The 25,208-nt window shown below is 41.6% G+C and overlaps 1 protein-coding gene across 4 annotated transcripts in view; it reads right to left on the bottom strand.

Moving 5' to 3' along the window:
- The window catches only part of ADCY2 (adenylate cyclase 2), a 415,997-nt gene that overhangs the window by 87,874 nt on the left and 302,915 nt on the right, over window positions 1–25,208 (bottom strand). For all 4 annotated transcript variants that reach the window (XR_015240410.1, XM_086675813.1, XM_086675806.1 and 1 more), the window contains 4 exons: window positions 24,333–24,376; window positions 20,761–20,841; window positions 14,109–14,178; window positions 10,906–11,003 (listed from right to left, as the gene is read on the bottom strand). Coding sequence is in view for 3 of the 4 variants with exons in the window: in XM_086675813.1 (XP_086531939.1) it covers window positions 10,906–11,003; window positions 14,109–14,178; window positions 20,761–20,841; window positions 24,333–24,376 (293 nt within the window). In the remaining variant the exon portion in view is untranslated. The remainder of the gene's footprint in view (window positions 1–10,905; window positions 11,004–14,108; window positions 14,179–20,760; window positions 20,842–24,332; window positions 24,377–25,208) is intronic.

Genomic DNA, 25,208 nt, shown 5'->3' with positions numbered 1-25,208 from the left:
ACAAACTAACATTAAAAGGGGATTTCCTTTATCTTGATTAAGGCAACTGTGAAAAGCCCACAGATAACATCATACTTAATGGTGAATTACTGAATGTTTTCCTCCTAAGATCATGAACAGGAATATATCTGTGCTATGACTACTTCTATTGAAATTACCCTGAGGCTTCCAGTCAGGGAAGTTAGGCAAGACAATGAAATAAAAGGCATCACATTGGAAAGGAAGAGGTTATCTGAATTTGTAGATGATATGGTCTGGTACAGAGAACATGATGTCACAGCCCGAGATTCAGACTCAGAGTGGCTCCAACCTGTGGCTGTCCAATGTTCAAGTTCATAGCACACTGGCATTTGTGTTCAGATGGAAGCACCTGTCATCCCAGGGAACAAGAGATCCCATGAGACAAAGTAATGGCTGGCCAAAAGCTCTTAATTATAATCATTTATCCTGCCCACTCTTTCAAAACCATGTTCAAACTCATTAAACATACCAAGATGTTTGTGTCACATAATCAACTTTAACATTCTAGTTGCAAAACTGTTTCTTTTTTTTTTTTTTTTTACTTTGAATGACTGATTTATTCTTTTTTTGATGATTTCTTTTTTAAAAAAATTTTATTTAATTTATTTTTTTTAATTTGCATTGAAGTTAGTTAGCACACAGTGCAACTATGATTTCAGGAGTTGATTCCTTAAGGCCTGTTACCCATTCAGCCCCTCCCCCCTCCCACAACCCCTCCAGGAACCCTCAGTTTGTCCTCCATATTTAAGAGTCTCTTATGTTTTGTCTCCCTCCCTGTTTTTACATTATTTTTGCTTCCCTTCCCTTTTGTTCATCTGTTTTGTATCCTAAAGTCCTCATATGAGTGAAGTCAGATGATATTTGTCTTTCTCTAATTTCGCTTAGCTGTTTCTCTTTAATGCACAAGCATACATGATTTATATGCCCCTGAAAAGCAAACTTGACTCTTCCCTGTCACAAGGCAAAAAGAACTATGCTTTTTTAGTGATAATTCTTGACTTTGGCACTTTAATCAAGTGTATTGTGACCATATATGGAAAAGGCTGATTTGAGACAAGGTCCTTTTCCCTTTCTGGTTTTTTTCTAGTCGGTATATTGCTCGCAGGTGGTCGTGACATGGATGAGGAAACACATTTGCAGACAGGAAAAATCCAGCAGGAATATATATATGTCCCCCAATATCTAAAAGTTATATGAATTGTAAACTATTTCTATAGGTAAATAATGGTATCTTCACCTCGAATTCCATTTAATGGGATGACTTTCATGTCCCTCCTCCCTTGTTGCCCTCACTCCTCCCCACAAAAACGATGTGGATTCTCCCATCAATGCCCTGTTTGCACCTGTTATGTGGGGTTCAGCGAGGAGAGTAAGAACTCAGGAAAGAAGGCTTTTCTTCTAACTATAAGTTAGCATGAAGTAATACACATCCCTTTATCTCTCTCTCTTTTAAGTGATACGTGACAGAACTTCAAAATGAAAGGGAATTTGGTAAAAAAAAAAATGAAAAGGAGAAAAGACACTGAAATATTCATCACCATTACAGATCACAGTAGCCTTTCTCTGATGATAGGACTTTGCAGCAACTTTGAGATGTTGTGGCCACTTCAAGTCCTATGATGTGGGAAACGGGAGGAGGCGTTGTTTTTGGCAGAGCAAAAACTTCTACATCACAGCGACAAGAAGGGGTGAAGATTTGAAGTTTAAGACATACTATTCCCCAGAAGGTCCGTCTTCTCTTTCTACACTCATTTCTTACGTGAGCCCATCCTAACCAAGGGATTTAAATATTACGTATGTGCTGGGTTTTCTGAATTATGACTTCAACCCTAGCTCCTCCGTGAACCCTCCAGGACTCACACATTCCCTCCCTCCGTGAAGCTCCATCACTTGTCTAAGATGCACACACATGTCTTCGATGCCCAGAACTGAGCCCTTGATTCACGTCTGTCCCTGACCTGCTCCTTCCCCAGGATGCTTCCTCCCTGTAAATGGCAACCCCATTTTCCCAATTGCTCAGGCCAAAAACCAAAACCAACACCAAAATAAAAATCTCACAGAACTCCGCTTTCTCTTATTCTCCACATCTCATCCAATGGCAAGACTTGTCTCCATCACTCTTCATGAGATGCTCCAGAATTTGACCACTTTTTACTGCACTGCTACTCCAGTACCAACCATCATCTTAACTGGGCTTCCTACTTCCAGCCCCCCTCCCCTGCAGCGCAGCAAAAACAATGCTTCTAAATGTAGCCAGATCACATCCTCGGCTGAGAACCTTCCAGGGCTTCCTGGCGCATTATACCTAATGTTCTCCCAGTAGCCTGTGAGAGCCAACACCTGTCTTCACACTGCTCCTCTGACCCCATCCTCCACAGTGCTCACCTGGCTCACTCTCCTCCTTGAACACACTGTGGCTCCTATCATCTAGAACATTCTGCCAGATATCCACATAATTCCCATTTCAATTCACTCGGGCCTCTGCTTTAATGTTATTTAATCAGTGATGCTTTCCCTGATCACCCTCATCTGCAATACCACCTTCCAGGGTGCCTGCGTGGCTCAGTCAGTTAAGTGTCCAACTTCAACTCAGGCCATGATCTCACGGTTCGTGAGTTCGAGCCCCACGTCAGGCTCTGTGCCAACAGCTCAGGGCCTGGAGCCTGCTTCAGATTCTGTCTCTCTCTCTCTCTCTCTCTCTCTCTCTCTCTCTCTCTCTGTCCCACCCCTGCTGGCACTCTCTCTCTCAAAAATAAAATAAAAACATAAAAAGAAATGGAAATATCACCTTCCACTACTCTGTAGTGTTCTACTGTGTCTTATTTTTCTTAAAAGCATATCACCACTGAATTATTGTATGTGTATTTGTTTATTACATTATTGTCACATGTCCTAATAAAATGTAAGTTATATGAGAGAAAAGGCATTTCGGGGGCTCCTGATGCTTTCCTAGCATCTCTCACTGTGCTTGGTATGCAACAGCTCAAAATCTCCTGCTGAATGGTTCCACAAATGTTCGGCTGCGTGTGTGCTTCTGCTGTGAATTTCTTTTTTTTTTTTTTTTTTCCAACGTTTATTTATTTTTGGGACAGAGAGAGACAGAGCATGAACGGGGGAGGGGCAGAGAGAGAGGGAGACACAGAATGGGAAACAGGCTCCAGGCTCTGAGCCATCAGCCCAGAGCCCGACGCGGGGCTCGAACTCACGGACCGCGAGATCGTGACCTGGCTGAAGTCGGACGCTTAACCGACTGCGCCACCCAGGCGCCCCTGAATTTCTATTTCTATAACAAATGCTCAGAATAGGTATGAAGTAAAGGTACATGGCCTGTTTTATTGAGTGAAAACACGCTCGGTTCCACTTTTATTGTTATCGCTCGTTTCTTACCATACCAGTGGCATTCAGCTAACTGCAACACAAATCTGTTTTCATTCCTGGAGAGAACAGAGGTTTTCATGAATTCCATTTTTTTCACGATGGTAACAATTTTTAGACAGGCCCTCTGTTGTACAGACTGAAGGCTACAAATTCTAGCTTCCCTTGGAGCCAGGTTTGAGCATGGGATTAAGATCTGCCTTGGGTTATAAACCAAAGGGTCATGAGGTAGCTGCTGGGAAGTTTCCTCAAGAGAGGGCAGTAATGAGTGTTTTCTGCCCTCTGCTTCTGAGTCTGTTCCTCCATCAGGTTGCTCAGAATGTGTGTTGCCATCTTAGAGAATGAAGATGAGGAACAAAGTCTAATGAAAGTAGGAATGTGTGCTGGAGGGATCCAGGCCCCCCAAAGAACCCAAAGGACAGAGCACCATACTGCCTCTGGCCTTTTATTAACGGGGAAGAAATTAAACTGCTAACTCACATTCAAGCTACTCACTGTGGGTATTTTCTTACTTTCAGATGACCTGAATCCGCAGCTGGGTATTTTCTTACTTTCAGATGACCTGAATCCGCAGCTGGGTATCGTTCATCTCCGTAAAAGCCGTAGGGTTCATTTATCTTGGACCGTGAGAATTTTCTCCCTCCCCTTCCCCTCTTTCCTCTTCCTTCCTTCCTTTCTTTCTTCCTTACTTCCATTTTTCCTTCCTTCCTTCCTTCCCTCCTTCTTCCTTCTCTGTGCATCCCCCCCTTCTCCTCCTTCCTTTCATTCCTCTAAGATGCATACCCACTCATGGGGAGGAGTTTGGTGTCATAGTATCCAATATTTGAGCCCACCAAAGAAAAAGTTCACTTTTTTTTGAGAGAGCATGTGAGCAGGGGGGCAGAGAGGGAGAGAGAGAGGATCCCAAGCAGGCACCACACTCAGTGTGAAGTGTGACAAAGGGCTCAATCTCGTGATCTTGGGATCAGGACCTGAGCCAAAATCAAGAGTTGGATGCTCAACCAACTGAGCCACGCAGGCGCCTGAAAATCAAATCTACTTTCAATGGACGTGAATGATTCTACCATTAAACTTCCTCCAATTTTTCTTTTCCTTCTTGGAGATAAAACCAAAATGAAAGTGACTCTTTTGAAATGAGTATTAAAGAATTAATGAGCACTGATTACTGAAATGAGTCATGGAATAATTATCAAAGAATCTCAATAGAGATAACAGATCTCACATATTTAAGTTTATAATTTTGCTACTAATTTTGCTTAAGTAAAATACCACTATTCTTAATTTAACTTGGGCTAATGAAACACACTGATATTTAACTAAACTTTATTAGGAAAAAAAATCATTCTTATTGTAACAATTGCCTATGCCTGGTTTAATGTATTTAGTTTGGAAGATAAGATTAATGAAACTACTAAAAATTGCAAAAACAATTCAGGCTTGATCATTTTTGGTCTTTGAAAGCAGCTTACATTTCTGATAAAGTTATTATATACGGCAGACAGAAATGAGAGACTCAGCCTAAAAAAGAGAAGCCAATTAATAATTTAATTACAACTATTTAAATTCTGAGACTAGAGCCAGATTCAAGATTACGTGCCAAAGAGGGATGACATAAGGCAAGGCCCTCTTTTAGGCCAAATCTTCCCCCTTACTGATCCCTTCAAGGTCACAAATTCCTCTACTGTTAATTACTCATGCACTCATTCATTCCTTCATTCATTAGTCATTTTTGTCCTTTTTTCAAAAAATATGAGGTAGTTTCCCCAACATAAAACAGGAAAAATAAGAGGTCAGCGCATTAATAAATAAATGAGGTCATATTAGAAGTGAGAAGCATCATTATCCCAATGAAAATTCTTCATAAAGTATAACAAAATTATTATTTTTAGATAGATAAACTCATTATCAAGGAAGAGAAAATACTAAATACACAGAGAGTATTTAAAAGCAGAGTGGTAGGGGTATTGATGAAAAACAGCCCAGGAGGAACCAGAGGGTTATACGTGCCTTGGAGTGTGAGATTTAATGTCTATGCTACACAAAGTAGGGATGCTCTCCGGCATTTTATTGAAGGGAAATTGGAACTGAATTCTTGAATAAAGTCAGAAGCCACGAAGTGCTATCCTACCAAGAAATAGGAAACAAAAACTATGCCCACTAGGCTGATAATTTTCAGGGAAGTTGACTAACTAGGGTGATGAGTCGAAACAGAGTCATCCTAAAATGAGATCCATGCTAAGGGGTTAGTCAAATGCACTAACCCCTTGTGTAGTGAAGGGACTTGGACCTTGAACTTACTTTAACAAAATGCTTTGACTTGAACTAGTGAACCCCAGAGACAGCTTGTGGAGACTGAAAAACGTATCGTAATAATGCCTTTGCAACTCAGAGTATGAGATCACCATGGACCCAAACCCTGGATGCTGGTGAGCTCACAGTTAAAATTACATACAATCCAAGGAGGCATGTCACTATGAGTCAAAAGATAGATCACACAGCAGAATTCATGCATTTATACACCACTATAACAGAATGAAGGAAGTGCTATTTTCATGCAGTATATTTATGATACTAATAAAGGAAAAGAAAAAAAAGGAATCCTTAGGTAAAATACAGAATTATAAAGAAATTCAGATTTTAAAAAGAACAAATAGACTTCTTAGATATAAAATAATCATTGAAATTATACACACGATGTGGATGAGGAAATCACCAGAATGACTGCAGCACAATGAAATAAAGAAGTGTAAACTTGGAGGAAAAATTCTAAGACCCAGTAAACATTATGAATAACACAATATACAATTAATAAGATTTCAGGAGGAAAAAGTAAGGATAGAAGAATACATAAGGTGATAATGTTAGAACTTCCAAGAACTAAGTAGAAATATGAATCTTGAGATTGAAAAATCACACCTAGTCACTCAGGTAAATAAGAACAAATATACATTGGGAAATAATATGGTGAAGTTTGCAGGGGGCTGGGAAGCACACATGGAGTAAAGACAAATTATCTAAAAAGGAATATAATGGGATTGACAGAAAACATTTCATTAGCAACAACAGCTGCTGAAATTGATGTGATATCATCATCATAATAGTAAGGGAAAATGAGTTAACTTAGAATTTTATACCCAGTTAAACTACTATTGAAGAGCAAATGTGAAAAAGGTAGGTAAAAATATTTTAATATAAAGAAAAAAGTAGGTGCTAATGCTACCCACAGACCTTAATAAAAGAAGTAATAAATGATATACATCAGCAAGAAGAGAAACTTGAGGAAATAACTTTTTAAAAGATGGTGAAATAAATAAAGGGATTTAAGAGTATACCAGGAAAGGGGGCACCTGGGTGGCTCAGTTGGTTAAGCATTTGACTTCAGCTCAGGTTATGATCTTGCAGTTTGTGAGTTTGAGCCCTGTGTCAGGCTCTGTGCTGACAGCTCAGAGCCCGGAGCCTGCTTTGGATTCTGTGCCTCCCTCCCTTTCAGCCCCTAACCCATTCGTGCTCTCTCTCTCCCTCTCAAATAAGCATTAAAAAAAAAAAAGAGTACACCAGATAAGCACTGACAAATGTGTATAATTTTTGAATGATTATATTGTACACCTGAAGCTAATATGACAGTATGTTAATTATGCTTTAATTAAAAAAAGGCATTGATGGGGCACCTGGGTGGCTCAGTTGCTTAAGCATCGGACTCTTGATTTCAGCTCAGGTCATGATCTCACAGTTTGTGAAATCCAGCTCTGCCTCAATTTCTGTTCTGATAGTGCAGAGCCCGCTTGGGATTCTCTCTCTCCCTCTTTCTTTGCCCCTCCCTGCTTTTGCTCTTTCTCTCTTTCTCTCTCAAAATAAGTAAATAAACTAAAAAAAAAAATTTGATGAAGAAATAAGCTGGTAAAGAACAAGAGCAAATCTAAATCAATACTGACTACAATTATCTGGAACAAAATCTCTAAGAAATAATTATGTACAAGATACAAGGATTAACTTCAGAATATACTGAATGAAAACTGTATGTTATATACATACAGTTATATACATATGTGGTTATGTAAGTACATACATTTTAGATATGTATGCTGTATATAACTATGTTTGTGTGTATGTATGTGTGTGTGTGTATATATATATATATATATAGAGAGAGAGAGAGAGAGAGAGAGAGAAGAGAGAGAGGACACATGTGCACAAGGAAGAGAGAGAGAGATATTAACTAGTAAAGGAAAAGACAGAACAAAGAAAACTGAATCAATCCTTTAGAAGTTAGGAAGTGGGGAAGTATACCAAGAAAGGCAAGGTAATTGAAATGTAAGATGGCAGAAGTGAGTCCACATACACCAGCAATAAAATCAAACACAAGTGGAATCAAATCACATTAATACCGAAAAAATATCAGATCGAATAAATAAAAACCAAAATAAAAATCGATGCTGTTCACAGGAAGTATACCCAAACAATAACAGCTTCAAGATCACAGAAACTTATCTACAGTAAACATATCATAGGATCAAATTTGTACCGCCTGGATCACGTGCACATGCATGTTTATTGTTTTACGCTCTGTACTTTTCTGTATCTTTGAAATACTTCACAAGAAGAATCATTTAAAAAGAAAAAAGAAAGAAACATGAGGACACTAGCATGAAAATAAGAGGGCATTATAATACAACATAAACATAATATAATATAAATGTAATACGAAACAAGCACAGAAAGTTCCAGTCTCCACTCTCCCTCAGTGGAGCCCGCGGACCTACCCTGAGCTCTCCAACTGCCAACACAAAGAGGGAAGTGCAAACCAGCACAGATTTCAAAATGTTCCAGCTCAAAATCCAACTTGTTGCTCAAGAGAAACCCACTAATAATTGGTGATGATGCCCGAGACAACGAACTTCCATGGATCCTCTTAAAGATACAGCACAACAGAAGAGAGGTAAGAAAAGAAACGCAGAGACAGAAGACATCTCCCTGATGCTCTCTGAAAAGTGCAATCCCACAAATTATTTTCCTTGGTCCCTGGAAGTTTCTGGCTTCTTTGGCATCATCTTTTAAAGTGTCCCAGTAGTGGATTGCTGGGTCATAGGGTAGATCTATTTTTAATTGTTTGAGGAACCTGCATACTGTTTGCCAGAGTGGCTGCGCCAGTTTGCATTCCCAACAGGGCTCTGGGGTTGCTTTTTCTCAAAGAAAACAAACCAAATTAATTTGAAAAGATGTACACAGCCCTGTGTTGACTGCAGCATTGTCTACAAGAGCCAAGATACAGAAGCCGCCCAAGTGTCCGTCGGTAGATGAAGGGAGAAAGATGTGGTACATATACAATGGAGTGTTATTCATGCATAAAAAAATCTTGCCGTTTGTCACAACACGGATGGAGCTAGAGGCTAAGTAAAATAAGTCAGTCACAGAAAAACAAATACCATATGATTTTACTCCTATGTAGAATTTAAAAGACAAAACAAACTAACAAAGAAAAAAAGAGACAAAAAAATAGACTTAAATACAAAGGACAAACTGGCGGCTGTCCAGGGGAAAGTGGGGGATGGGCGAAATGGGGGAAGGGGATTGAGTACACCTAGCGTGATGGGCACTGAGTAATTACAGAGTTGTGGAATCATTATGTCGTGCACCTGAAACTCATAGAACACCGTATGTTAGTTATTCTTGAATAAAAATAAAGAAAAAAACCCAAATGTATACTATGAAAAAGAATTACTTTGCATAGTACGAAAACGGATGGTTGAAAAAGAAAAAACGTCCTGGTCACTTTCCTTTCTCCTAATTCCTTCCAGTGAGTGATAAACCCTGTCTTAATTATGATACAGAAAATATAAAAAGTACTCATCCAATAGGAAGATGAAGAAAAATGAAAGAATTTTTCTACTTAATAGTAAAAATAAGAGCCCACTTCCCTTGGTAATATTTGTTTCACCTATATACTTTGTTAATGCCCTTCGGCTCTATCAGTCAGTAAGCTTTGGGTGTGCAGGCTCCGTCTTCTCTCCCAAGCAGCACAGGCCTGGAGCTCAGAAGCAGCTTAATTTGTTACTTTTTCAGAATGGGAAATGGATGTGTTGACATGGGGAACTTTCACGGAAGATTCTGTAAGCCCAGTAGAAGAGCTCATTTGGCCCTTGTATTTCAACACTAATTTATGGGGGGTTGGGGAGGGAGGGAAAGTCACTAGGAACCTCTTCTAAAAGGAGGCAGACAGCTTGGAACGTGCATGTGTGAGTTATATTGTGACTTGTTATTACTTCCATAAATGCCTTCGTATTGGCTTAGGGCCCGGAAGAACGTCCTCTGGGGTACAGAGGGGAAAGGCAGATCATTTCTCTCTAGTTTCCGCAACACCCTCATGAGACAAAATGCAGTTCAGTCTCGGCAAGTCAAGTTGCCCACAAATGCTGCTGAAGTTGAATGCAAACACGCAACTAGATCAGACTAGGTTGAAAACGGTTGCTTTGGCTTTTACAAAATTGCGACAAGCAGTAGAAGATTTGTCTTAAAAGTTTCTACATCCCCAATTATTGACAAATGGACAAGAGTTTTGTTTTCTTCTTTTCTCTTAGACCATAGAACGAGAACGAATCCATCACTTCAGAGACAGTTGGTTGACTTGTGTTGCACTCAGTAAGAAGGTGCGAGAGAAAGGCAATGTAGCAATCCCAGGTGACTGGATTTTCACCAACAGATGGGACCAGAAGGCCACCCCAAAGTGTGAAATCTGGCTTGCTCAGTTTCTCCCCTCTGTCGCCAGGTGTCTCCTGGGAGGGGTGAGCTGGACAGTGACCCTATAACAAGCTGAAAGGGTGGCAGAGGGTGGACTTCAGGAAGAAAAAGGTAGAATCAGAACGGACAGGTACGTAAAGTGTGCTCAGAGTGGGTGTTGTCCTTTTAATACATAACGACGGTATTTATTTATTAGAAACGACATCTAGACATTTATCTCTTTCCGGGTAAAGTTTCTTGGGCTACGTTTCTTACACTGGGCACCAGATTAATACGGAAATCAAAGTAAGAAGGTTAAATTTATTTTTTTAAATCCCTATAAATAGTGAATCAAGGGGCGCCTGGGTGGCGCAGTCGGTTAAGCGTCCGACTTCAGCCAGGTCACGATCTCGCGGTCCGGGAGTTCGAGCCCCGAGTCAGGCTCTGGGCTGATGGCTCAGAGCCTGGAGCCTGTTTCCGATTCTGTGTCTCCCTCTCTCTCTGCCCCTCCCCCATTCATGCTCTGTCTCTCTCTGTTCCAAAAATAAAATAAATGTTGAAAAAAAAAAAATTAAAAAAAAAAAAAATAAAAAAAAAATAGTGAATCAATATGTCCATTTTGAAAATCCAGTATTATTGTAACTAAGCATGACACATGGGAGCCACTTAGCTTCACTGCCCCCTCCCCATGTTCCCTGTTTGGAAATCTGCATCCTCTCTTATACTTTTGTATAAGTAGCTCCGGTAGAAAGATGCACCCAGTGAGAGTCCCAGTGGAGAACCACATGTACTTACTTGGGTAATACCAGAATCTGCACGATAAAAATGCAGAACAATATGAGACACGCGCAGGTCACGTAATACTTGAACGCTGGCAGTGCGGTGGCTCGGTACTGAGGGGACAAGAAGGAAACCATGAGTGACATTCTCTGGGAGGGGCTGAAACAATCAGCCAGCAGCCTACCTGTACCTGTTTTCATGTATCAGACTCCTAAGTTATGATGTGCCGAGAAACAAGCCAGGGACACGGCCGTTCATCGCTGGCACTGAGTGCTTCCTCCCTCCAGCTGGGCTGTGAAAGCGTTTCTCCCCCCAAAACCAGGATTTTTATGAGAAAAACTGACCAGCAAGGAAAGACAGCACCTGACCACAGGGACCAGTGAGGGAACTGGTGGCATCCCTGTGAGCGTGCAGGTGCCCGGGTCCCCTTGTGGGTCTCATGTCCACAGCTATGGGGGAAAGCAGGCGACTATCCACATATTTTACTTTTGAAGCGTACTGCGGACATGCAGCTTGCTCATTTTATTTATTTTAGTGTTTTATGTTTATTATTTATCTCAATGCTACTCAGAGCCAGTGAGGAAATCTGCAAGACAGAGAAGGCCGGTGGGTTTTGTTCTAGGTCTATGACCATTCCGTTTGCTTGTGTGCACCTGGCTGATGGACTCTTCTCCTGCAATGACTGGGTTCACATGGCTTTCCGTAACATCCAGGACCGTACACTGACCAGGGTAGCTGTCCGCCTGGGACCCCCTGCTTGAGTTATGCAGAGAAAAGCCAGCCAGCACTGCACTCATAATGGTGGTAGCGATCTCTGTCACATATAGCCCTGATGATGGCGTGACCGGCACTCTAAATGCGTTACACGCACCAACTCATTTAATCCTTACCACCGCCTAAGGAATGAACTATTATTGTCCCTATTTTTGGGTGAAGAACTTCAGACCAGAACGGCTGGTTAACACTCTTTTTTTTTTTTTTTAAATTTTTTTTAACGTTTTTTATTTTATTTTTGAGAGAGACAAGAGACAGAGTGCGAGCTGGGGAGGGGCAGAGAGAGAGGGAGACACAGAATCAGAAGCAGGCTCCAGGTTCCGAGCTGTCAGCACACAGCCTGACGCGGGGCTCGAACCCACGAACTGTGAGATCATGATCTGAGCCGAAGTCGGCCACTTAACCGACTGAACCACCCAGGCGCCCTCTGACTAGTTAACATCCTCGGGTAGACACAGCACATGGCAAAAATTGGGACAGACTCCCAAACCCAGGGTCCCAACCACCAGGCTCTACTGCCTCACAAAAGAGGGTATTCTCATAAAATTAAAGGAGAGAGCAGTTTTTGTGCCCACGCTCTTGAAACCTCCTGGCAATACCGGCAGGTTGCATTCACCGTATCTGCATAGACTGTGCCCAAGTCGTGGGAAGTTCGAGTACACGTGCCTTGGGTTGAGCTGTGGGGTTTCAGTGCGGGATGACGGGTGTCTGGGTGGTCTACTGATGTTTCTCTTGCTTTATGTCTTACTGCCTTTGACCCCATCCTCCTGGCCAGAAGAGCAGGCTGGGGGGAGGTGGACAGGAAGGGAGCTTACATCCCAATGGCATCTACAATTTGCCTCAACGTTGGCTTCTACAAATAGGCACACAGGGAGAATGTCAGCAAGAACTGTGTTTTAAGATGACGATCGCCTTCTGTTTACTTGAATATTTTACTTGTGACTTAACAGGATAATTTACACGCTGGTGAAGAAGCGATATTCACATAATTGCGTAAGTGTGATTACATTTTTGCACTCGCTTGCACCCTTGTCTTTCACCTTCTTTTGGGCTGTCAAGATATGAATTGGAACTTCCTTGTGGTATTAATAAGGGAAATGGACTTGAATCAGGCAGGAATCATTTCACATTTAAACGATAAGTAACCATCAGTATCTGTTCAAGTTATTCAAGGATAAAATGGTCGATAGTAATGATGAATTATGTCACACGTCAATTTGGTAAGCTGTCTGCAGTCAGTATGTTGACTTGGAAGCAGGCAATTGATCTTACTGACTGCTAACACAAAAGAAAGTTTAGGTGCAACTAGAAAATCCAACCCTGATGGATTGTGGCTATTCTGTTCAATACCCATAAAGCAATGACCTGAATATTCTCAACAAAATTTTAATACCAGTGCAGCGACCACTGACATTAATACAGTAGCTTTTGTTTGAACTAAGCCTGTAATTACATAGCTGGATGATAAAAATTGTCTCTAACTTGTACCTTTTTCTAGACCAAAACAAAACAAAAGGCAAATGCAATAAAACCAACCTAGAAGAGGGGTGGTTTTTTTTTTTTGGGGGGGGTAGCAATTACTTAATACATTTTAGCAAATGCATGTTAAGCCTAACATGTAAAGCCCAAATACATGGGGCTTTTTTATTTGAGCCTATCATATCTCTTACAGGAGGGGTCACAAGGCAAAAGTATTTAGATGCAATGAACACTTAAAGGTTTGGCATTTCTAATTCTCCCAAACAGATGTTGAATGTAAATCTCATATTTTTGTTCAATGATTTGTGTAAAGAAGCTGTGCATTTATCAGGAACGGTTTTATTTTCTTTTAAAAACTTTTCTAAGAAAATGTGCCACTGAAGGGCACCTGGGTGGCTCATTTCCTTAAGCATCCGACTTTGGCTCAGATCATGATCTCACAGTCTGTGAGTTCGAGCCCCGTGTCGGGTTCTGTGCTGACAGCTCGGAGCCTGGAGCCTGCTACAGATTCTTTCTCTCTCTCTCTCCCTCTCTCTCTGCCCCTTCCCTGCTTGCTCTCTGTCTCTCTCTCCAAAAACAAACCTTTAGAAAAGAAAAGAAAAGAAAAGAAAAGAAAAGAAAAGAAAAGAAAAGAAAAGAAAAAAAAAGAAAAGAAAATGTGTCACTGAGAAAGCCAGTCATTAGCTCCTGTCTCCTCCTTAGCCCGGTATCTCACACCCGTTGAAGATGCCACTGCCACCTGCAGGGCTGAGTCGGGTGCCCGGCCAGACAGAAACTCGGTAACAAGACACACAGTGCAACACCTTGTGCATGGAAGCAACACAGAAAAGGCTGTAAAAAGGTCTGATATAGTCCGAGGCGATGTCAGTGCTTCGTGCAGAAAACAGGAGCACAGTTTCATGAAGGGATTTTTAAAAACTCACATTTCAGATAAAAAAGACTGGGGGAATAAAAAAGTAGCTTACTTCTTTTTCTAGTATTTTATTGTAGAACAGGAGCGAGATTCTCTGAATGTCTTCAGACTTGAGCCACTGCCTGTAAATAAAAAGGACAAACATCATTAACCCAACCCTCCAACCAATGAGCTGAAAAACTACTTTTTAAACAGTAACGGGCATCCTTCTTTCTTTATTGTAAATCATCCAAAACTGAAGTTAAAAAAAACCGCATGATGCCAGATGTCTGGATATAGAGTCTAGGAAGAAGGGGATGTGCAAATATGACACCCCTCTTTAGGAGTGACCCTCCTTGGAAAATTGGCCATTACAGTCATCATACCAAACTGAAACTCATGGTCTCGAATTAAATAACTAGGGAAATAGGCCATCAAAAAGATGCAAGTACATCAATAAATTTATTTCCTGACATTTTACTGAAATCACATGGTAGTTTCATCCCCTGAAAAATTTGGTTCATAGAAAACTACCGTTTTTCTTAGCTTATAGCAAACAATACATCAGAGCATCGAAACCATTTAGGGTGTCCTCTGAGTTCCGGGAGGGAAGATCTTGCTTCTTTCGCACTTACTGAAAATACTTTCACGGTCATGTCTTTCATTTCCATAAAGTAAAAAAGTTTTGTTTGAATGTGGTGTTGAAAAGTACGTAAAAATACTAATACATTAAGTGATCGGTTCAGGCCACTCGCATAGTACGTAGATGCAAATATATATATCCATGCAAACACATGCGTAATACATATATATCCCTCAGATGTTGAAAAATAACTAAAAATCATAGGAAAGTGTGCATTCTGACGCATGGATTGACTTTTAGAAACAGGTTTCAAGAAGCCGGTTGAAATAGACGAAGAGCTTCAGGACAAAACTTTTCTCTAGGACGCTTTACACGCTTGCAAGTGGAAGAGCGACACCAAGCAAGCCGGGCATGTGATCCATGCCTGGTACGGTCACACACTTGGAAATAAAAATAAATGCACACTCGATGAAACAAAGCTGAGTGAAATACGAAGATACACATTCTTACATCCACGAGTACAGGAATGTAAGGAAAAAGGGAAATCTATGTGCCGAGAAAAAAATCTAGAAATCGATACCAACAAAATACATCACCAACTGGTTTGGGTCATTACACGGAGGAATTTACATTTCTACTTCCCTAGTTTCCTTAAATAAATACCTTTCTAATAAAAAAATAAACTGAGTTATGTATACAGGCATTATAGATATGTGTGTATATATTATACGTGTGCATACATAATGCATATATAATGTATATGTGCATATATCTATAAGTGCATATAACCATATATCTACATCTATACATACATATCAATATAGAGGGAGAGAGAGTATATATATTTGAGGATATTAGGTATAAAACTATGCTTTACATAGGTTTCCAAAAACTGTTGTATCTGTTCAAGTAATTATCAATTCACATGAATTTCTCACTGTGGTTCTTTCGCAATCCATTGTGGCCTATGGATTTCGACTCCCTGAGGTATGTTTGGGGGCTAGGGATTTGAGGATCCAGGAAAGAAGGCCAAGTCAACGATTGCACTTTACCTTATAATCGGCAAGTCCAGCCGCCTACTGATTTTGGATGGCGGGGCGGGGGGGGGGTGTCTCTAAATGTGCACAGATGCTTCCCATTGGGGCTAACGACTGGTTAACCCAGGAGACCACCACATTTGTCCGGGTCCTACCGGGACAGCCCTGCGTCCAGAACCTCGCACCACATGTGCACCGCGGTGAGCCTGACTCACCCACAGATCTACGCTACAGACCGCGCACTTCCCAGCGAGGCACACAGGTCAGTGATGCGTTCTAGAAATGATGGCCGCTGAAAGTGAGAACCATAAAAATGCCTTTTGGTTCAAGGCATAAGCTTTAGCTATCAGGAAAACAGACTTTTCTGGGTATTTCTTATTACCGTACCAGCTGTAAGAAGTATGGTATTGTTCTGTTTGAGGAGAATGGCTGGAGAAATAAAAGGTTGGTTAAACAGCAAAAAGAGCAGAAAATAAAATCGAAGATAAATTTTAAGCATATTCATTTTCAGAACCGTGTGCTCGTTATGAATACCAAACCATGAATAATGTATGGAGGAAACGTATTCAAAATACTTTTTTTTCCCTTTATTGAGAGAGAAAAATCTAATTTCGAAGTGCCTCTGGGTAACCTCAGATTGGAAATAAAGTAAGAGCGAAATATATCAAGGAGAAGTAAAAGCAGCTCCCGAATGAACAGGGCCTCGTGTCCAGGGCTGGTTTCCGCTGCCTGCCTGTGTCCTGCGGGTGAACAGGAAGTGCTCCAGGCCAGGCCTCACTTCCCTGTGTCCCTAACACTTAACACCGAGTTTCGTCAGCCACGAGTGCTGGGTTCTTCTGACCTTTTCCTCGGAAGGAAGGAGAGTGTATTCTTCTCACAGGCTTTGCCGTCAGAGGGTCTCTGAGATGGCCTCAGCTCCCTTCACTGACAAGCAGGACACTCAGACATTTGTGTGATTTGCATGTTTGGAATAGGAAAGGTTAGTGGGGGCTGATAAGGTCAAATATGATTTTTGGGAACTGGAACTACAAGAGAGGCAAAGAAGGGAAAAGAAAGGAAGAGAGAGGAAGGGAAAGGGGAAAGAGGGAAGCGAGGGCGAATGTGTGTTTTACTTATGGGGTCCTGACATGGTTCCTGACCCAGGAGGCCTATGGGATGAAGAAAATCAACCCCACTCCTGGGCTATATAATGAGCGATTCTCTATTTAAAAAAAATTTTTTTAAGTTTATTTATTTATTTTGAGAGAGAGAGAGACAGAGACAGAGAGAGAAGGAGAGAGAGAGAATCCCAAGCAGGCTCCACGCTGTCAGCGCAGAGCCCAAATTGGGACTCAAGCTCACGAACCGTGAGATCACGACCTGAGCCAAAATCAAGAGTCGGCTTCTCAACTGAGCCACCCAGGCGCCCCAAGTGACTCTGAATTAATTTATACCAAGGTTTTTTTTTTTTTTTTTTTTTTTTCGTGCTAGGCCCAGCTCAAGCAAAGATTCAACCAAAGATCCTGAACAAGATCCTGACTTGAATGAGGGGACTAAGTACACGTACATCCTTTCCAGAATTCTGGCACATAAGCATGTAGGTTCTCACGGCAAAGAGGCCACTATAAAATAGAGAGAGGACCCCTTTCCTATGGTGATGACTGGAGGTTTCTATTTCCCCCCAATTTGTATGTTGAAGGCCTAACCTGAAGTGCGGCTGTATCTGGAGATGAGGCCTCTACGGAGGTAATCAATGTTCCATCAACGTGGCCTGAATAAGGGTGGGGCCCTGATGGGAGAGAATTAACGTCCTTATAAAAAGAGACACCAGAGAGTTCTCTCTCTTTCCCTGCACAGCCTCAGGAAAAGGCCATGTGAACACAGCCAGAACGTAACCTTCTGCAAACCGAGGGGTTAACTCTCACCAGAACGCGACCACACCGGCACCCTGATCTTGGACCTCCAGCCTCCAGAACTGTGAGCAGTAAATGTCTGCTGTTTCAGTCCCCCCCGCCATCCGTGGTGCTCTGTCACTACAACACCTCTCCAGGCAGTATTGAAACTGAAGGCTTCGGTGGCCTAAACGGTGTACTAAGGCCCGTGACATTGGGGAAAGATAGTCTACAGAACCCAGGCTGAGATAAATGCTGGTGGACAGGTGGTGTCTCAGGGTGGGGGGCCCAGCCTGCCTCAGCCCTGCGGTCTGAGATGCTCTGGTCTGTCTGTCCTACGCTGACACATCAACTCCGCCCACCGCACATATTTAAACTTGGCGCACAAGCTCTTCATGAACCCTCCAGCTCGTTTCCTTCAGCACAAAGGCCAAGGTCTTTCTCTCTTAGTACTTTTCACATTACTTCTTTCTGTTTTTGCTTTAAAAAAAAAAAAAACCAAAAAAAAAAAAACAAAAACAAACAAAAAAAAAACAAGGGGCGCCTGAGCAGCCTAGTGGGTTAAGCTTCCGACTTTGGCTCAGGTCATGATCTCACGGTTTAGGAGTTCAAACCCCATGTCAGGCTCTGTGCTGACAGCTCAGAGCCTGGAGCCTGCTTCGGATTCTGTGTTTCCCTCTCTCTCTGCCCCTCCCTTGCTTGTGCTCTGTCTCTCTCTCTCTCTCTGTCTCTGTCTCTATCAAGAATAAATAAACATTAAAAAAAAATGAAAAAAAAAATTTGGGAGAACCTGACATGGCAGTCCCATCCTCAAGATAACCATATAGAATGAATGGCCCTTTATTGAAGTTAGTCTTACAGGAAAGCCCACCTCCTCTAGAGAAAAATGCCCCTAGAGGGGATGGCCTGGGCACCTTTGACCATGAGGCCTCCCTTTTCCCACAATGAGGCTCTGAGAGAAGCTTCTGGCAAGTCTCCTCCGTGCAGAACTATCAATCATGCTTTCTTCTCGTCACCTCGCCTTCCAGACTAAGTCAAATCTCTCGCACCTCTGCCCTGAGCACGTGTGCGGTGACTTCTCTCCCTTAGGGCTTTGCGAGGGGACACTGCGCCTTGTGTCCTGGATGTCAAGCACATGCTGACACTGCCCAGCCCTTAACAAAATGCTTGATAAATGAGTAAATGAATGAATACATGAAAATCTGCATATAAATCATGGTTTCCTGCCCACTGCAGAAAATGACAGAATGGTACATCCAGTCTGGAGTCTCTGTGGAATCCTCAAGTGGAAAATCAAAGACAGAAGACCATCATACGAAGGCACGAGAGCAGGTGATGAATAAGGTCTAACAGAATGGGAATGAGTCTCGTTAAAAAATATATGCAAAGCAGCTTCCATTTAAACACTTCCCTTTTGGCTTTTGAGTACAGCAGGACATTTCTCCCTATTTCGCTTCCGAAACGTGTTGGGAAAATTACAACACAAGCAGTTACACCAACATCAAATATCACCTTAGAATAAACCTACGTTAAAACATGAAGGCGGTCGCTCCGCATGTATTTGAATACGAAATGATACAGTACAAACAGACAATCCGAAGGCCACCTCGACAAAAATAAAGCCAAGCCAACGATTATACTACCTAATGATTCCTTCTGTAGGAACACTCTAAAAGGTGGACACAAAGGTAGTTTAAGAAGGTACGGGTCCTGTGGGAAGACATGCTGAGGCTCGTTTTAGACGTGGGTTTTCTATTATTACTGTGATTACGGTCATGGGCTACACGTGGTCAGGAACAAGGTGTTCTCTTTCTTCCGATGTTATGTTTTCCTCTGGTGGGTCACAGAGTAGTAGGTGCTGTTTCCTCTGGTTGAACGAATATATCCTTCCACCCATATCACACGTCATCAGACTCCACCCTGGGTTTTAGCTGCCAGATTCCAGGTCATCATGTTTCTCGGTTCGTGATGTGTTGAGGTTTCGATTGGGGCAGAATTGAGCCTGACTTTTATACTGCTGTTGGTGCCAGGCAGAGCAGAGCATTTGTCTGGGCATTGCTGGCGTGTCCCGAGTGCTCCAAGACGGGGGGGGGGGGGGGGGGGGGGGGCTTTCTCTATTTGGAGCACAATGAGGGGCTCCAGACACGTGTTAATTGAACACGTTAGCATATGTGAATTACAGCTCTAGTCCAGTCAAGATAACTTTATTGTCATCTCTGCAAACACACACACACACGCACACATACACACCCTATGTACACATACTATACACTCATGAGAGTCCTTCATAAGCTGTGTAAATATTCTAAAACAAATGCTTATAAGGAACAATCTAGAAAAGGCACACAGTTTTTAAAGCTGTGTAACATAATTCTGGAAGCAGGGAGTTTAGGTGAAAACCATTCGTACTTTTCATGACTCAACTTTCATGATAAAAATCGTGGAAAGTTTTCCGTTATGTCTTTTCATCTGGACCTACGGATGTGCTTGCTACAATTTAAATTAAAAACGCTGTTACTCAGCGTCTAAGGGGTACCAGGCACCATACTGTCACCCATCTTTTGCCCTCCAGGAATTCAGCCATGACACATGGACCCACGGAGAATTTCAAGGCCAATGAATGTAGTTATTATGTCCAGGCTAGGAAAGGTACCACCTTCTTTACATGGTTTCCCCTGCATCCGTCTCCTGGACCATTTAAAACTACACTGGCAACTCACAGACTTCACAGACTGAATGCCATTTTGTCCCCCAAAGAATCCTTCATCTTCCCACTGCTGCCACGAATTCAGATTCTAATGCTCAAAACCTCTCTTCGACAACGGAGAACGCAGGTACTTCCACGTTTCCTGATTTTTTAGCGGAATAAATTCATTTTCAATAGATACAGTCACATAATCCAACTCAGATTTTCCCATAGGGCATTCCTATCGGTCTTTAAAAAATCTTACTTACTGACCATATTTCGCTCTGATTTTTCTGTGTTTACATCTCATGTTGTTTGTCAGTAATCTACTTGGAAAGGATTTCTTAGGCAGCGATTAAAATTTTTCTAATTGACGGAAGCTGTTATTAAGGACAACTGAAGTGAAATGAAAGCCTCTAAAGGAATGGCTTTGTCATGGTAAGTATTACAGAGTTTCAGGTAAAATTCTTGGAAGGCATGACATGATTTCCACATACTAGGGTTTGAAATAAAAAACGTGTGATAATTTAAGGTTGAGAAGTACTCACTTTTGTGCATTAATTCCATCAATTGCTTGAATCATCCTTTCATTTAATTCTTCCTCAAATCTCTTCTTTTGCGACTTGGTTCTACGTGAAAAGGGAAATATTATGATAGAGATTATGACTAAACCGAATACTAAGTCCATTTTTCTGTGATGCCAAAACCTCTCTTTCATTCTGCCCATTGAATTCAAAAAAAGGCAAAATGAAACAAGAGTCTATGAGCAGCCTTTACTCTATTAACACTGAGCCACTCTGCCGATTGAGTGAACAGACTAGAGTTTTTTGGTGCAATAAATGTTGCCTCACTTTTCACTTACAGCGAAACGATACCAGGCGTTAAAAAGCCATGCTGAAAGATATGTACTTGGTGTTTACGATAAAAGAACTTTCTGTCCTAGGAGATGCATTAGCCCTTGACCTGTTGCCTTTGTAAACTTTATTTTATGACAGAACACCCTGGTTTTGGAAATTCCCCTGTAAAAATCTGGTCTGGTTGAAGAAAAAAAAAAGAAAAAAAGCTATGCCTTGTCCATGTTTCCCTTGGTCAGTTTTCAAAAATTTGCAGAAGTACACTCTTCCTTGAGGCATATCAAAGCTTAATGGGATGCATGTAAATCTTCCTCAGTATTCGAAAGCACAACATATATCTGCAGACACTCACTTGGTCTTAGAAGAAAATAATCTTTAAAAAAAAAAAGAAGAAGAAAATAATCTTCAGCCATAATAAAGGATGCCTTGTAAATACATTAAGTCAAAAGAATGTGTTCTCTGAGTTAATCTGACCATTAGCATAAGAATGATATAAAGGAGAAAACCAAAATAATCCCTATTTTCTAGAAGTTAAACAGCGGGGGGTACCGAGTGAAAGCACAGGGGAGCGTCACCAAACTGGCCTGACCCAGCCTGTGCACCGCATCATCAAGCCACCTCGTCCAAAGCGGAGACAGCACTAGGCTTCTCTGTGCTCTGGCGGGTTAAAAAACTCATTGGATGGGCCTTCTATTCTGGAAGAACAGTAACTCCTCTGATTTCAGACAAGAATAGCATTACGTATTCAATGTCACGGCTAGCGGTAATTAAATCTCATGGAAGTATCATGGACCAGATGGATGGGCCTTCCCAACCGATCCCTGTTGTGGGTTGGTGTCCTCAGGTCCTGCCTTTTTTAAACAGGCCCAGGGCATCCCTGCTCCAAGAGCAGAATGATAGGAGGCGATCTGCCCCCAGACAGGAGCAAACGAAGAAGTTTTAGCACGCCAGATTCTAAGCTGTTGAAGAAGGCAAATTAATTTTTACCCTTCTTTTTTAAAGAGCAAGATACTTAGCAATCATCTAGGATGGTTCATTCTCGCTTCCAGGCAAGGGGCTGCCTTCAGTTTTCTTTTTAGCAGCGCTATGCTTAGGCTTGACTTTGCGGACTTCAATTTGGTGTCTGTTCTTTATCACAAAGTCTCACTGAATCGAAGAATAGTGGAGGTACCTGGAGACTCACAGGAAAATGTCACCCTTCAATGCTACGCCCGGGGCTAACAACAGCACTGCCTCTGTGGATCTGTTTTAGGATTCGTTTACATAATATACAGCACTCAATGCTATAAAGGTAGCACATGACGTAGCCGATAAATGCATATTATTACACAATCATCTGTATTTACTGGTTACCTGGATAATAATTCTTAACACATAGTTTCCTTATCTCTGTGATTTTGTGATCTCTGCTATGGCAAATGATAGGATACCCCTGGAGGTGAGAATTTACCACTAGGAGCTCTTAGTTTGCCAGCTAAGGCTTTGTTTCCCAGACTTCAGGCATTTCTGACTCTCCAGTCTGTGTTCTGTCACTGCCCCCCTCCCTGCTTTCCAATCTCCCTCCATCCTTTCTTCTGAGCTCTTTCCCCAACTGACCCACTCCTGTGCCGTGGCTACTGTATCTGAGGATAGAGTGTGATCTCAGATAATGTTCAACACCAGGTGATGCCGACTCAGTACCCAGGCTGAAGGCACAGAGAGATTTTATAACATAGGCCACTTCAGGAAGCCAGGACACGTGAAGACAGCCTAGTTGAGTCCGATTTGGAAGTGGAGCTCTCTGTGAGGCCCTGGGGCCACCAAAGATCCAACCACCACAGAGGAAAGTGGAGTCAACACGGAAGAGGCTCCTAGCAAGGCAGGCGTGATAGAAGAGCGGTGGGGAGCGCAGAGTTTGGGGTCACAAATCTGGGCCTCGCCTCTTCCAGCCGTGTAGCTCTGGGCATTCTCCTAACCCCGCTCGCCTCTATTTCCTCCCTTCTCAAATGGTAATGGCATAGCGTCTATGCTGGAGTCACGCTGTAGGGATGAAATTAGATTCTCCGTATGCCTGGTACAGATCCAAATGATGGCTTATTATCATTGTCTTCCAGACAGCACTCGTCCCGGAAACCACTGCCCACCCACATCGTATTGGCACCACACGAGGGATTTCCTGCTTTGATTTCAGTAAACAGACCCTTGAGGCAGAGCCGCAGGGAGGACGAGACAGATCACAGAAGGAATACGGACTCTAAAGTGAAGACGCCTAAGAAATTTCAGTGGACAGTTCTCGCTGATGCACTAGCATCTTACTGGCTTGATGAGTCACGCCTTCTCAGGGCATCTTACGGGGTCCATAATATTTCCAAATTAGCTCAAGTTCTCTTTAATATGGCACGTGCCACTTAAAGAATGCTTCAAAAGCCCAAGAACCCAATATCCTTATAACATAGGACTCTGAGTATTAGATCTCAATATTACAATTTCAAATTTTCCCCCAAAATACAAATTAGAGCTCATTCCAACAAATAAAGTCACAGAGATGATTCTGGAATAAAGTCACTGTTTGCAAGGAGGTGGCAGGAAACAATCTAATTGTGTTTACTTTTACTTGGATATAATGCATTTTCTACAGAATAAATAGACTTCTCTGTGGGGAAAGAAAGGCTGACTTAAGTTTTGGGCTTTTCATGAATTATCCTAATGACTTCAATAAGAAATATTTAACTCCCCCAACCAATACGGATGTGAAAAACTGAACCCCAAAATCAGAGGAACATGAAAAAGAGTTAGTGACTGTGATTGTGTGGTTGATGGCGACAGGGGACCTGTGGACACTTGGGTGAACCTTTTTTCTTTTTTTTTTGAGCAGGTCGGGCAGGCCTTATTTTCACTATAGAAAGGCTGGATTTCTCTTGCTTTTATCTCCAAGATTCCACAGATACGAAAATGTAATTTTAAGCAACATACTCATTTTAAGAAAATTCAATTTTTTTTTTACTACATATTAAGGTTAAGAAGAGTCATTTTTAAGGAAAACAATTTAAAGTTCTAAGGTATTTACCAGGTGCCTTTTTCCATTTCGCTCTTTCAGACCTAGTAATGTCACATTAATAATTATATTTTTAGAAGCTGAAAACAATCAAATTGAGCTTTTCACAAGCAGCTGCTCTTTTTAGAAGAAGTGACCTTCAGAGTTACTCTAATTGATGATAATTACTTTCAGAAATATTTAAAAAAAAACCCAAGCCTTTGAAAATCAAAAAGTGGGACAAATAACATACCTTAAGGTACGGTTTTGAAAATTATGCTGACCCATTGGCACATCCTATTTAAAAAAAAAAAAGTTATTAGTTTCCAAAAACATGCTTTAAAGAATGATCTTTCAGTGATGATCATTTATAACATTATTTCTCCTTTTATCATGGAAAGCATCATTTAGGTAACAAATAATTACCCCTGTGGAGAAGAATAGCTTAATTACAAATGTGAAAAGGATTAAAAGCTCAGTTTATACTTGGAATGTTGGTGTCATCTATAAACTCTGGATGTTAGAACTATCAGAGTTGTTGTCTGGAACTTTAAAATTTACATCCTGATATTTGCAGGTACGATTTCCCACAAGGGGCCTCAGGCAACTGCCGTTAGAGTTACTGCAGACAGCTTACAATCCTGTGAAAATGGAGTCTGACGTCAGACAGGTACTCAAACGTTCTTGAAAACACACACATCACCACAAAATGTACAGTCAAGCGTCATGCCCAAACTGGGCTGTCAAGAGACAGTGCCCTCGGTGAACTATGCAACAGCATGATTCACTGATCGAAAAGAAGAAATCCACACCCCAGTGTGCCAGCAGTTTCTGAAAAGGGACTGGGAGAGAGACACTGGTCAGGGTTTATCAGTGGGGGACCCACTGCCAAATGTTCAGTAGACTTACGAAAACCCGGAAGACCCCCTTTTATACATTTGTGGTGGAAATTAAAATAAAAGTTGAGACAAAGCTGCTCCAAGTGGCTCCAAAGAAACTTTTCTTGGCTGCTTTATCTACAGCATTAGATTAGGAAACATAGGTAGCCTAGGGAAAGGTACGGTATATATATATTTTTAAAAATAACTGAACTCCAAGTTTTATTACATAAGGTAAAATAATGCATTAT

Source organism: Puma concolor, chromosome A1 (assembly GCF_028749965.1).
Source record: "Puma concolor isolate L17-30 chromosome A1, mPumCon1.1.hap2, whole genome shotgun sequence".
NCBI lineage: Eukaryota > Metazoa > Chordata > Mammalia > Carnivora > Felidae > Puma > Puma concolor.
The sequence above is the reverse complement of the archived record's forward strand: the minus strand, read 5'-3'. Positions and strand labels throughout refer to the sequence as shown.